Source organism: Dendrobates tinctorius, unplaced genomic scaffold (assembly GCF_039654945.1).
Source record: "Dendrobates tinctorius isolate UK_male_01 unplaced genomic scaffold, ASM3965494v1 ptg000016l, whole genome shotgun sequence".
Lineage (NCBI taxonomy): Eukaryota > Metazoa > Chordata > Amphibia > Anura > Dendrobatidae > Dendrobates > Dendrobates tinctorius.
The window spans coordinates 5,831,907-5,846,515 of NW_027361684.1; the positions used below are offsets into that span (position 1 = coordinate 5,831,907).

Consider the following 14,609-nt stretch of genomic DNA (forward strand, 5'->3'; position numbering starts at 1 on the left):
TCGGAGGTTTGCCAAGTTAGTCCCCTTAATGCTTTTGCAGGGACTTCTAGTTTATAAGTATACTAAAGTGATTTATTTAAAAAAAAAAAAAAAAAAATGGTGTCAAATGTGAATTTATAACCCGTCACAGCTTTGCGGTTTAGGAGTCAGGTGGAAGTTGCGGACAAGTTAAGGTGGACTCATTTTAACTAATAGAGGATGTAAAACCTCATGGTGGTGAACAGGCTCAGCTTTGGTGGCCAGCCTCAAGGACGTTGTAATGGTAACGTCAATCAGGGGCGGGCACAGTGGTTAAGCACAGGAGTGAGGATAATAGGGTGATTGGTGCCCTGAAAGCTTACTGGCTCTGCGTGAATGGCAAGCCAGTGCGTGCCGCCCCTTTATGGCTGTCTGGCCTGGTTCTGTATGTCAGACAGCTGGGATATCACAGTACTTGTGAATCCCAATGTACTAGCACTTCACCTGACTCCTACTGTGATTGTTTTAATCCTGTGATTTAAATAAAGCTGTGGCAATTTTTACAACCAAAATAATGTGTTGTGTATTTATTCTAGTGCCTAGGTTTACTGTAGTTATGGTGGTTTTAAGATGGAGTGGGGGTCCGTCCCATATCCATAAGTCAAGTATTACACTTTCCTAAGGCTCGATGACCAAATAAGAAACTTCAAAATGTCAGGATTAGTCCTTATAAGGAATCTGTCAGCATGATCAGCATGATATAGTGGCTGAGAACCTGATTCCAGTGATGTGTCACTTACTAGGATGTATTTTGCTGTTTCAATAAAATCAGTGTTTTATCAGCAGTATATTATCACTACAGGACTAGGTGTCTCATGCCCCCTAGTCAACTGCTATATATAACCCTCCCCCAGCACTGATTAGCAGTTTTCTGCACAGTGTACACAGAAATCTGCCAATCAGAGGTGTGGGCGGGTTTATACAGGTCTCAGCGTTTTGAGCACTGCTAGATCTGCAGCAGAGAGAACAGTGATTGTGTCAAAATTACAGAGTACAGACCAGTAAGTGAAACATCACTGGAAACAGGGTCTCAGCCCCTACATTGTGCTGCTCTCAGATTACATAGAAAAAACCTTGTGACAGATTCCCTTTAATATAAATAGTGACATGGAAAAAAACATACAAAAGTCCGATCTGACTCATAATAACTAAGTTAAACTAAAGAAAATCATTTACACTGTGAATTTACCCCAATGGAAAATCTTTCAATGGTCTTCATCTTTGGGGAATTTATGACAGTTGTGAGATTCACCGGATCCATAAATATATCTCCATCAGTTATTACCAAGATAATTTTACTGGCACTTTCTCTAGATCCACGACTTTCATTGAATATATTGTCTCTGTATTATAAAAAAGAATTTACCAATAATTATACTGCAAAAGCAATTTCAAAACTTTGTGTCAGACTTGGGAAAATTGGTCAGGCAACCAGAAGACCGGAAACTGAATGTAAAAAGCAGCAGGCAGCGGTAGGGCTCGGCAATTTAACTCAATTAACTCTCCATTGAGCATATCAACTATTCTGATTTTTCTTAGAATCGTAATGTCCATTGTTGTCCCTCCTCTGACAATGACTTCATAAAATACGTTCGTCTGCACCGGACCATAGTTTTATTTCCGCTATCTCTGTGTGGCCTCTGGATTTAAACCTGTGTTCTGTGCCCGCAAGACTGCCTCCCCTTTGCCTTGGGCTAAATGCTTTTTATGCCACTCTTCCCATATGGCTCACCTACATTGTTTCACAGTCGGAAACTGCTTGACGCCACCCCCATATAATATAAAGAAACCTTTAATGTGATTTGTTTTGGCCTAATGCAGTAGCCTCTCTCAGATTTATACAGCCAGAATTGTAGATTTTCTTAATTCTCTTGTTTTTCGGGATTTGCCAAAAACAGTATCCTGCTCAGAGATGACAGAAAATCTTGTGCATGTGTCTGAGGAATAATACTATCAAGATCATTTACTATATAATCGTCTAATTCTGTTTGTCTGTAATGGAAATCCCGCGCCGCTGATTGGTCGCCCCCCGGCTGGGCGCGTCCAATCAGGCAGTCCGGCCGCGAATTGGCGCGGAATTCGAACGACGCAAGCCACCCACCGCCATCAGGGGCTTATCTACAGCATTCTGATGAAACCTGAAAGATAAGAAAAAAGAGTTAGATTATATTCACGTTCGGTCCGGTCCGATGGGGGTCGCCGTCTTGTCCGTCACCTCTGATCTTCATACGATGACGTCCTCCTCCTTGCTTCTCCCTCGGCTCCTGTGCACACGTACTTTATCGGTCCTGTTGAGGGCAGAGCAGAGTACTGCAGTGCGCAGGCGCCGGACCTCTCTGACCTTTCCCGGCGCCTTCGCACTGCAGCACTTTACTCTGCGCTCAACAGGGCAGATAAAGTACGCCTTCGTAGGAGCCGAGGGAGAAGCAAGGAGGAGGACATCATCGTATGAAGATGGGAGGCGACGGACCGGATTGCAACACCCGCCGCACCGCGCCCGCCCCCAGTGAGTATAATCTAACGTGTTTTTCTTATTTTTCAGGTTTCAACGGGGGCTTATCTACACCAATACAGAATGCAGTAGATAAGCCCCTGATGGCGGTAGCCCCAGCTTATGGAGCAAAAAGGGGTGACAGATTCCCTTTAAATAAACTACATACAGTGGGGCAAAAAAGTATTTAGTCAGTCAGCAATAGTGCAAGTTCCACCACTTAAAAAGATGAGAGGCGTCTGTAATTTACATCATAGGTAGACCTCAACTATGGGAGACAAACAGAAAAAAAAAATCCAGAAAATCACATTGTCTGTTTTTTTTTCATTTGATTTGCATATTATGGTGGAAAATAAGTATTTGGTCAGAAACAAGCAAACAAGATTTCTGGCTCTCACAGACCTGTAACTTCTTCTTTAAGAGTCTCCTCTTTCCTCCACTCATTACCTGTAGTAATGGCACCTGTTTAAACTTGTTATCAGTATAAAAAGACACCTGTGCACACCCTCAAACAGTCTGACTCCAAACTCCACTATGGTGAAGACCAAAGAGCTGTCAAAGGACACCAGAAACAAAATTGTAGCCCTGCACCAGGCTGGGAAGACTGAATCTGCAATAGCCAACCAGCTTGGAGTGAAGAAATCAACTGTGGGATCAATAATTAGAAAATGGAAGACATACAAGACCACTGATAATCTCCCTCGATCTGGTGCTCCACGCAAAATCCCACCCCGTGGGGTCAGAATGATCACAAGAACGGTGAGCAAAAATCCCAGAACCACGCGGGGGGACCTAGTGAATGAACTGCAGAGAGCTGGGACCAATGTAACAAGGCCTACCATAAGTTACACACTACGCCACCATGGACTCAGATCCTGCAGTGCCAGACGTGTCCCACTGCTTAAGCCTGTACATGTCCAGGCCCGTCTGAAGTTTGCTAGAGAGCATTTGGATGATCCAGAGGAGTTTTGGGAGAATGTCCTATGGTCTGATGAAACCAAACTGGAACTGTTTGGTAGAAACACAACTTGTCGTGTTTGGAGGAAAAAGAATACTGAGTTGCATCCATCAAACACCATACCTACTGTAAAGCATGGTGGTGGAAACATCATGCTTTGGGGCTGTTTCTCTGCAAAGGGGCCAGGACGACTGATCCGGGTACATGAAAGAATGAATGGGGCCATGTATCGTGAGATTTTGAGTGCAAACCTCCTTCCATCAGCAAGGGCATTGCAGATGAAACGTGGCTGGGTCTTTCAACATGACAATGATCCAAAGCACACCGCCAGGGCAACGAAGGAGTGGCTTCGTAAGAAGCATTTCAAGGTCCTGGAGTGGCCTAGCCAGTCTCCAGATCTCAACCCTATAGAAAACCTTTGGAGGGAGTTGAAAGTCCGTGTTGCCAAGCGAAAAGCCAAAAACAGCACTGCTCTAGAGGAGATCTGCATGGAGGAATGGGCCAACATACCAACAACAGTGTGTGGCAACCTTGTGAAGACTTACAGAAAACGTTTGACCTCTGTCATTGCCAACAAAGGATATATCACAAAGTATTGAGATGAAATTTTGTTTCTGACCAAATACTTATTTTCCACCATAATATGCAAATAAAATGAAAAAAAAACAGACAATGTGATTTTCTGGATTTTTTTTTCTCAGTTTGTCTCCCATAGTTGAGGTCTACCTATGATGTAAATTACAGACGCCTCTCATCTTTTTAAGTGGTGGAACTTGCACTCTTGCTGACTGACTAAATACTTTTTTGCCCCACTGTACATATTCTAGAATACCGGATGAGTTAGAATCGGGCCACCATCTAGTTATATTATATATATTCTGCATTTTTACTCATTCTTCCCCTCTGCAGGCTCTGTTTTCAATTTTCAGTTGACCATGAGCTACTGGGATAAGACTAGCTACAGTACTTTGATGTTTTACAAACACTGCACACACAGATGTAAGGCATTCCTGCTCTTCTGTCCTTCTATAGCACATGTTCAGAAGTAGCTGCATAGTGGACAGTATGTAGCTGTACTGAGCAATGTAACTGTAAATCCAGCTCTGGGGTGAAAAAAAAAACACCTATTAGAAAACGTTAGCATTCTCTTTCACTTACTAAATGGAGAAAGAATCAGATTTTTTTGTGAACATATTTTACAAAGCTTCTTATATACTTTTGCTATGGTATGTTTCTAAGAGGGAATCAGAGCAGGAATATAAGTGAGAAAAAGTGGACAGAGGTCCTGGTAACGAAACATATGATTGTAGTTTGTGATTGCAGGTTCCTAGAGGACTGGCACAACCCATATGTAAACATTTATAAAAAAAAAAAGGAGAAAATGTAAATATCCAGCTAATCCTGCTTAAAGTGATCCAAACAAACACTACTGGATCATAATTTTGCAAGTAATGTTCCAAGTATGCTTCCTTTTGTCTGAGTTGACAGTCAACGCATTTGTAAAGTCATGGGCCGACAGAATATATCTGTAATGTTATATGAATATTTACTCACAGAACATGGAGAAGGGCAGATGCCGTTTTTGTAACGTTCCCGACTTGCGTAATGTTTTGAATCTTCTCTTGAATAGAGAGACTGCCCTGGCGACTGTCCTGGAGGTCAAATTCTGTTTGTATTACAGCACCGTACTGCACCAAAGCAAACTCACACTGACAATGAAAGAACAAAGAAAAGGTAAAAACTAAATGATAAAATGTAATTTATTGTGATATTGTTCCTTTTCGATTAACTTTTTCACGTGAGCAAATGTTTGGTCGTACAAACCTCAAAACAATTTTCCCATATTTTAGTGGTCAAGTTTGATATAAAATCCCTTGCTTTCTGGAAATCATCGCTCTTTATGCTTCCAGATCCATCTAGTATTATGGCAATCTCCGTTCCTATCAGAATTTTAAAAGAATTGTGGTTACCTTAGATGTGTTGTAATAAATACACAATAATACTAAATACACAAGAATTTTGAAAAAGTTTCAGTTCATTTGAACAGTATAAGGGACAAAGAGAAATAAACACATTTAAAGAATAAAGCAAAGACATAAGTTAATAAAAACAATGACAATATGGGTTTCCTGCTAAGTTTCAAGAAGGGATTGTCATGGTGAGAAAATCCATAAAATCAACTAGTGTCAACATCCTCTATTGTATTGTATGGATGTCACAGAGGAGGCTGTTACTCTGGATCCCTTTTAGTAACCATAGCATAGTGCCACAAATACAGTGTGGCCTCTGCTCCGACATACTTGGCTCTGTCAGGTGTGGAGATGTGTGAAGAGAAGGTATGTGGAGATGGGAATATGTGAGGAGATAGTATGTGAAGGGGGAATGTATAAGAAATGGGGGAATGTATAAGATGAAAGAATGGAAAGAGGGAAATGTGTAGGTTTCAGTATAGGTAGGGGAAGAATGTATGAGGATACTGTATGTAGAGGGGGAATATGTGAGAAGACATTATGGGGAGGAAGGAGGGGAAAATGTGAGTGGGGACAGAATTGTGTCAAGGGTCAGTATGGGTGGGAGTATGAGGGAACAGTATTGGGAGAGGTGGTGAATGTGTGAGGAGACAGTATGAGCTAATTATGAGAGGTGACAGAATGAGGGAGAAAAGTGTGAGGGGACAGTATTGAGAGGAATAGTGTGAGGAAACAGTACATAGAAGAAAAGTGTGAGAGGGCACAGTATAGAGGCTGGATACGTGTGGGGGGCCAGTATCGAGAGGGGGCAGAGTATGGGGACAGTGTGATGGAAAAGTAAGGAGAAGGCAGTATGCAGACGGTAGAAGTGTAAGGTGGTTGTGATGCTGTATTTCTGTACTATTGGTGGTTCTGGTTATGTATTCCTGTACTGATGGTGGTTGTGATGCTGTTTTCCTGTACTGTTGATAGTTCTGGTAGCGCATTCATGTACTGATTGTGGTTGCTATGCCTTATTTCTGTACTATTGGTGGTTCTGGTGATGTATTTATTTTCTATTAGTGGTTCTGGAGATGTATTCCTGTAGTAATGATGGTTGTGATGCTGTATTTCTATACTATTGGTGGTTGTGATGTCTTCCTCTCCTCGTCCTCTTACTATCGGGGTCCCGCAGGGCTCAGTCCTAGACCCTCTCCTCTTCTCTATATACACTGACTCTATTGGTCAAACAATCAGCAGATTTGGGTTCCAGTATCATCGCTATGCTGATGACACCCAATTATACACTTATTCCCATGACATCACCCCTACCCTAATTCAAAATACCAAGGATTGTCTGTCTGCTGTCTCTAACATTATGTCCTCCCTCTATCTGAAACTAAATCTCTCCAAAACTGAACTTCTTGTGTTTCTCCCCTCTACTAACCTCACTCTACCTAACATCGAAATAACCCTGGAGGGTTCAACCATAACTCCCAAGCAGCATGCCCACTGTCTTGGGGTCATATTCGACACCGAACATTCCTTTACTCCCTATATCCAATCACTCACTCGCTCTTGTCACCTGCATCTTAAAAACATCTCCAGAATCCGACATTTTCTCACCTTTGAAACTGCTAAGACTCTTACTGTCGCTCTAATTCATTCTCGTCTGGACAACTGCAACTCTCTTCTGATCGGTCTCCCTCTTACCAAACTTTCTCCTCTCCAATCCATCTTGAATGTGGCAGCCAGGGTCATATTTCAGTCCAGCCGCTTCACCAATGCCTCCATCTTGTGCCAGTCATTACAGTGGCTACCTATTCGCTATAGGGTCCAGTATAAACTCATCTCTCTCACCCACAAAACTCTCCACAGTTCTGCACCGCCTTATATCTCCTCTCTCATATCTGTCTATCGCCCTACACGTGCCCTCCGTTCTAGAAATGACCTAAGACTAACATCCCCCGTAATCCGAACCTCGCATCTCCGTCTCCAAGACTTTTCTAGTGCTGCACCAGCTCTCTGGAATGCACTTCCCCAGATGATCAGACTGATACCTAGCACCGACCTATTCAAGCACGCCTTGAAAACCTATCTCTTCAAACAAGCCTACCACATCAACTACTCAGTAAACTAACTTTGCCCTGTTCCCTCCTTCCAAATATTATTCTGAATCTGGACCCTACTATTCATCTGTCTCCACACCCTCAATGCACACGATAACTGCACTTGATACTTGACTATTGCACATAAGCACACGGGCTGATGACCGGATCATGCAGCTTTATATGAAAATCCCTATTTATTATAATTGCCATACCTGAAATAACAAGCACTTTTCACCTACTGTGTCCCCCCCTCCCATTTCCTTGTAGATTGTAAGCTTGCGAGCAGGGACCTCATTCCTAATGTCACTGTTTAAATTGTCTTAACTTGTATTGAATTTATTGTCTGTACATGTCCCCGCTTAATTGTAAAGTGCTGCGGAATATGTTGGCGCTATATAAATAAAAATTATTATTGTTATTTCTGCACTAATGATAGTTCTGGTGATGATGTATTTTGTACTATGTTTCTATTCATGTATTTTTGTACTAATGATAATGGTTCTTTTGATACATTCTTGTACTGGTTGTCTTTCTGGTAATGTATTCATGTGTGGTCATGGCAGGTACGCGGGATGCAGTGACGAGACGCGAGATGGATAAACTTTAGGTAGTAACTTTTATAGATAGATGATGGTAGGGCTATCCTAAGCAACCAAACAAGAGAACAGCAATTGTCCTCGCAGGGACCAAATACAAGAAAACACTGATTATGAGAACACGACTACTCCGGCAAAGGCCGGTCACTATAGGGCCGCGGTATGGCTGACTACGGGTCCTTAGTTATTATGTGTCACTTAGCCGTCCTGACGTCCCGCGGAGTACTGTTCGGTGGTGCTCCGGCGTCGCTGCCGCTGGGCACAGCCGCTGAGGAACTGGGGTAGTCTTCGGGCATTCTGACACCCAGAAGAAGCAGGGGCACAACAGGCCCTAGAAGAGTTCTTTGGCAGAATGTCCCCCCAGCAGAGGTAGCGGGATACCGCTTGGAAGTGGAAAAGTGGAGGCCGCAGCCCCCGGACAGGGGCGGGCAGCGGCAGTGAAGAGTGGCCGTTGGTAGGCCACCGGCGCAGCCAGCGGCTGCACTAGGGGACCCACGTAGGGCGATGGCCCGGCCCCTACCATGGACAGGGGCGGGACTGTGGCGGCTGCAGGCGGCAATGGACAAGCCGCAGATGGGAGTGGAGCGGCAACGGCCATGGGCAGGCCGCAGCTGCGAGCTGGAGCAAGGCGGCAACGGCCGCGGGTGACTGCGGGCAGGCCACAGACATGGACTGGAGCAAGGCGGCAATGGCCGCGGGTGGCTGCGGGCAGGCCGCAGCCGCGGGCTGGAGTGAGGCGGCAACAGCAGCGGTTGGCGGCGGGCAGGCCGCAGCTGCGAGCTGGAGCGAGGCGGCAACGGCCGCGGGCGGCTGAGAAGCGGCAATCTTCTGTCGGTCGGCTCAGCGCCGTCTCCCTGCGGTCCACCGAGAGTCTCCCTTCTCTCTGGTTACTGCTGGAGGCTCTGGCTCCCTGGCGTCCCCACGGTCTCCTGCTCCTTCTCTCCTATTCTGCTGACTCACCCTGACTGGCGTTCTCCCCCCCTTTTATATAGGCTCCTCACCCAACCGTCCTGGAAGTCTCAGCGGTCCGTCCCCTAACTCTGCTCCCCGGAAACAGACCCCCTAGGAACCTAGATGACGTTCCCCTTGATTCTGGCCCGGACACTTAGAAGGGCCCCTTTTCCTACACTCCCCCATCCTGTATGCTCGCCAGTCCTCGAGCAAGGGCTTTGGTAGGCTCGCGATGGCCTTTTGAGACAAAAGTTCTTGTTGCTATACGAACTGGTCCTGTTCGTAACGTTCGGGGGGTTTTCCAGCTGTTGACCGCTGGGAGCGTCTTGGTTCGACTGTGGTGGAGCTTTCTGGGGTGGTGACAGGTGGTGGACTGGTCGACTCTGGCGGCCTGACTGGACCTGCTGAGATATTGTTCCTTTGAGGGCCCGCTTGTGTCGCTGGGTGATCTTCTTCATCATCTGGGTCACAGACTGTTGGCAGTGTTTCGGGGACCTGAGGAGTAAGCTCAGGTCGCATGGGGTCGGTGGATGTACAGGGCCGCAACATATTACGGTGCACAGTGCAAGTAGGAAGGGCCCATCTTTTTCAGGTTGTATCTCGTACACAGGCCCGTCGGAGCTTATACGGTGCAATACTCGATAAGGACTTGCTTCCCACCAAGGTTCTAACTTGTTCTGGGGGCTCTGGTCTAGCACGAGTACTCGATCCCCAGTCTGGAGGTGGGCGGGCGGAGGCAGAGTCCCCCTGGTGTTCCAGGTCCTGGAGTTTTGTATGGACGATTCGATGGAGGGTTTGTAGCCGCTGTTGGTGGTTTCGGACCCATGATGACACCCCGGTCCAGGGTTGGGGTTCCACCGAGTTCAGTTCCACCTCCGTGATCCCTTTGCCTTCCCGCCCAAACAGCAGCGAGTAGGGGGTATAGCCAGCAAACCGCTGCACCTGGTTGTTATAAACCCACACTAGTTCAGGAACATACTCAGGCCAGCGGGCCTTCCAGTCACTCTCCAGGGTACGCAACATTTGAATTAGTGTCCGATTAAATCGTTCGCATGCCACGTTTCCCTGCGGGTGGTACGGCGTGGTCCGGGATTTATTGATACCATAGAGACAATGTAATTCTTCCATGACTTTTCCCAGGAAGCACGCTCCCTGGTCTGAATGTATCCGTTGAGGGCAACCGTACACTTGAATAAAGTTTTTACAGATTGCATAGGCGGCCGACTCCGCAGTTTGATCTTGGGTGGGGGTTACCACGGCAAATTTGGTGAAATAATCCACCATGATGAGACAATGTTCATACCCCTGGTATGCGGGCCAATGGTCAAGTAGTCCACCGTCAAGAGCTCGAGGGGTTCTGATGTCACTATCGTCTGCACCGGGGCCCGTTGCGCGGGTGGTTTAGCCAGCTTGCATAGGCAGCAGGCCCGGCAAGTTTCTTCCACAGCAGCGTGCAAACTCGGATGGTAAACTATCTGCTGCAGCCATTGCAAGGTCTTTTGAGCCCCCTTTTCGTGGGCATCCGGAGCCAGTTCACTGAGTTGGACCCCGAGCACGACTACCTGCCAAGTTGTTGCAGACGTCGCCCGTGATACTGCCTTCCGATACAATAGTCCTTTCTTGATGACTAGTTTCTCCCATTGGCGTAGCATTAGCAACATATCCTGAGTCAAGGTCTGTCTTCGGGAGTCGGTAGGTAATCTGCCGGTGGTCACCCATCGGCGTAGGAGCCCAATTTCTTTGTCTTCTTGCTGCTATTGGATCCATCCGTCACGTGATTGTTCCAGCATACCCCTTGGGGGTCCTAGATGGGATTCTTCCTGTGTGGCAGCCGTGAGCACGGCGGCAGTGAGGGCGAACGGTGTCTCTTCCCCTTCTAATTCGTCGTCTTGACTCTTCCCCGGAGAGTGCAGCCTTAAGGTCTTGGAAGGCTACCTCTTGCGGTTGTTGCCACTGGATTTTCCGCCCATTCGCCCCGGCAGGAGCCCCCTTTAGCAGGTCCTGCAGGGCTCGGCGTGCAAAATTCTTTACGAAACGACGGTAGTATCCGACCAACCCCAGGAATGCCTGCACGTCATTTACCGTCTCTGGGGTAGGCCATCCCTGGATGGCAGCAACCTTTTCCAGGGATGGTCTAACGCCCTTTGCAGAAACAATATGCCCCAGATATTCGATCTGGGTGCAAAACAAGTGGCATTTCTGGAGTTTTACCTTCAACCCGTACTTCTGCAGCCAGCCGAGCACTTGCCCCAACCGCCACAGGTGGTCCTCAAACGTGGCAGCATAGATGATGATATCATCCAAATATATCAGCATGGCCTCGAAGTTGAGATCTCCCAGACACCGCTCCATCAGCCACTGAAAGGTCCCCGGGGCGTTGGCCAGCCCGAACGTCATCCGATTGAATTCAAACAGTCCCATGGGAAAAATGAATGCCGTCTTGGCCCTGTCTTCTTCCAACATAGGCACGTGCCAGTATCCGCTGACCAGATCTAAAGTCGAGAAGTACGTCGCCTTCCCCAAGGCGGATAGGGACTCTTCTATACGGGGCAGCGGGTACGAATCTTTGATGGTGCAGGCGTTCAGCTTCCGATAGTTCACACAGAACTGCAGGGTGCCATCCTTTTTGCGAACCAACACAATGGGAGCTGCCCAGGGGCTCTGGCTTTCTCAAATGACCCCCTTCTGCAGCATCTGGCAAAATAAAGTTTTCACCTCCTGGTATAGCTGTGGAGGGATTTGCCGATATCGTTCTCGAATGGGGGCCGTTCCTGCCATAGGAATTCCATGCGCGATGGCTGTGGTGCATCCAAAATCATCCTCGTGGCTGGCAAATACCTCGTGGTACTGTCCTAGTTGTGTTTCCACATGGAGAAGTTGGGTTGGAGTCAGGCCGGAGAGTTCGGCCCGCATTCTTTCCAGGATGTTTCAGCCCTTTTCCTGGGTCGTGGACTCAGCAGTCTGCAGGGTTCAGATAGTCACTGCCCAAGGGTCCTCGGGTTGCACCCTTACTTGGACCGCAGGGGCAGGCAGCACCTCTTCCAAAGGCCTCACCAGCTTGGCCATTTCGGCCCAGGGCTTTAAGACAATGTATTGGTCTTCTAGGTTGACGCAGTGCACCAGGACGGTCCCTCTCTGCACAGTGGTCAGGGAGTGGGCCACCAGTATGCCAGGATGCAGGCATTCCAAGTAGCATGGCTCCACCTGCATCTCCACACCCTCCAAAGGCACCGGGGCCCAGATAGGCAGGGCAACCACTGTGTGCCCGGGAGGCAGCATGAGCGGGGGAGCCGCTGGCGTGATGACTTTGCCCAGTGCCTCACCCTCCTGGCAGTCCTGGAGTACTCGCACCTGCCGCACCAACTGCTGGAAGACCCGCCCTTGGGGCATGCAGGAACCCCACTGGTTCAGGGTCTCTTGCGTGGGGTCATTGAGGAGTAAATTGCCGAACTTCCGCAGTATGTTTATACCCAGGGTGACTGAATGCTTGTTATTGGGTTCCCCTTGGGTCAGGATCACTCCCCGGCGGCCGAGGGATTTGCCACACAGCCTCATCTGCATCCAAACCACTCAGACGACAGGGACCGGTAGTTGATTGGCGGCTACCAGTCTTATTATGGACCCCCACTGGGGTCTCGCTGCCTCGGAAAAATGCTGCTGAAAGTAAGTTGCAGGCATGGTCGTTACTTGTGAACCCGTGTCCACTAGGCACCGTACGGCACGGCCCTCAACCTCTGCCCATACCACTGGACACTTTGCTACCAGGTCTTCGGGACTTCCACCACCCCATGTCGTGGCTTCTGGCTCCGAGCGGCATCCCCCCAGCCCGGAGCCCTATAGTTTAATAGCCACCGGGGTGGGTATCTCCCACGCTGTGGACACTCTCGTGCGAAGTGGCCCAGCTCCCCACACTCATAACAACGGGGTTGCGAGGGCCGGCTGCTCCGGTCATTGCGAGGCCCCCAGGGCCCTGGTTGGAACTAGGCCTCACAGTCGTGACCTCGGTCCTTCTTTTCACTTCGGCCAACTCACCCCTGATGTTCTTCAGCTCTTGTTTCATCTTTTCTATCCATTGGGGCTCCCCGACAACATTCACAGAGGCCTCCACACTCCGGACCTTCCCCATGGGGACCGTCAGTCCCTGCTCCTGCTCTCGAGCACGCGCCTGACTCCCCACCTCAGAGAAAGTCATACGTGGGTTCACTCGTACCTGCTCCCGTAATGCCTGCTTTATCAAAGGGTACCGGAGTCCAGTCACTAACAGCGTAGGGTAATGTCGATGGGTCCTACCCTTACGCCGTCCTTCCGCTCGATGGCCGTGTATAACTCCTGGAGGACATTTATATACTGGGTGATGGTCTCCCCCTCTCCCTGCATACGACTGAACAACCGGGTCCTCAACTCTCCCACAGTGGTTGTATCCCCATGGGTCTCTTCCAGAATCTGCAAGACCCTAGCAAAGGTGTTGCGGTATCCCGGGGGCCTCAACATTACTGAATCCCGGGCCTCCCCCGAGAGCTACCTCGGGTTCCAGGTCAGGGGTCATCACATGCATTCGGAAGAGCCCTTGCATCCGCTCTGTTCAGCTCCACAGCATGGTGTTGGAGCTGGAGAACCTAGGCAGGTTGCTTAGCATAGCACCCAAAGAGATGCTGGACTGGGGGCCCTCGTTATTTGCTGAGTCTACGGCCCCACTCTGGTCTGAGGTGGTGCCGTTGTTCGCGCTCGGAGACTGCATGCTGCTGACTACGCCAAATGTAGTCATGGCAGGTACGCGGGATGCAGTGACGAGATGCGAGACGGATTAAACTTTAGGTAGTAACTTTTATAGATAGATGATGGTAGGGCTATCCTAAGCAACCAAACAAGATAACAGCAATTGTCCTCGCAGGGACCAAATACAAGAAAACACTGATTATGAGAACACGACTACTCCGGCAAAGGCCGGTCACTATAGGGCCACGGTATGGCCGACTACGGGTCCTTAGTTACTATGTGTCACTTAGCCATCCTGACGTTCCTCGGCGTACTGTTCGGTGGTGCTCCGGCGTCGCAGTCGCTGGGTCCAGCCGCTGAGGATCTGGCGTAGTCTTCAGGCGTTACGACACCCAGACGAAGCAGGGGCACAACAGGCCCTAGAAGAGTTCTTTGGCGGAATGTCCCCCCAATGGAGGCACCACCTAGGAGTGGGAGAGTGGAGGCCGCAGCCCCCGGACAGGGGCGAGCAGCAGCGGTGCTGAGTGGCGGTTGGTAGGCCACCGGCGCAGCCAGCGGCTGCACTAGGGGACCCTCGGAGGGCGACGGCCCAGCCCTACCACGGACTGGAACGGGGCGGTGGCGGCTGCGGGCGGCAATGGGCAAGCCGCAGCCACGGACGGAAGTGGAGCGGCAACGACCGTGGGTGGCTGCTGGCAGGCTGCAGCCGCGAGCTGGAGCGAGGCGGCAACGGCCACGGGTGGCTGCGAGCAGGCCGCAGCCGCGGACTGGAGCGAGGCGGCAACTGCCGTGGGTGGCTGCGGACAGGCCACAGCCACG

The 14,609-nt window shown here is 49.1% G+C and overlaps 1 protein-coding gene across 1 annotated transcript in view; it reads right to left on the reverse strand.

Moving 5' to 3' along the window:
• The window catches only part of ITGAE (integrin subunit alpha E), a 265,900-nt gene that overhangs the window by 119,493 nt on the left and 131,798 nt on the right, over positions 1-14,609 (reverse strand). Inside the window, exons 8-10 of the mRNA XM_073565319.1 lie at positions 5,292-5,407; positions 5,022-5,176; positions 1,208-1,361 (exon numbers count right to left, since the gene is read on the reverse strand). Coding sequence (XP_073421420.1) covers positions 1,208-1,361; positions 5,022-5,176; positions 5,292-5,407 — 425 coding nt within the window. The remainder of the gene's footprint in view (positions 1-1,207; positions 1,362-5,021; positions 5,177-5,291; positions 5,408-14,609) is intronic.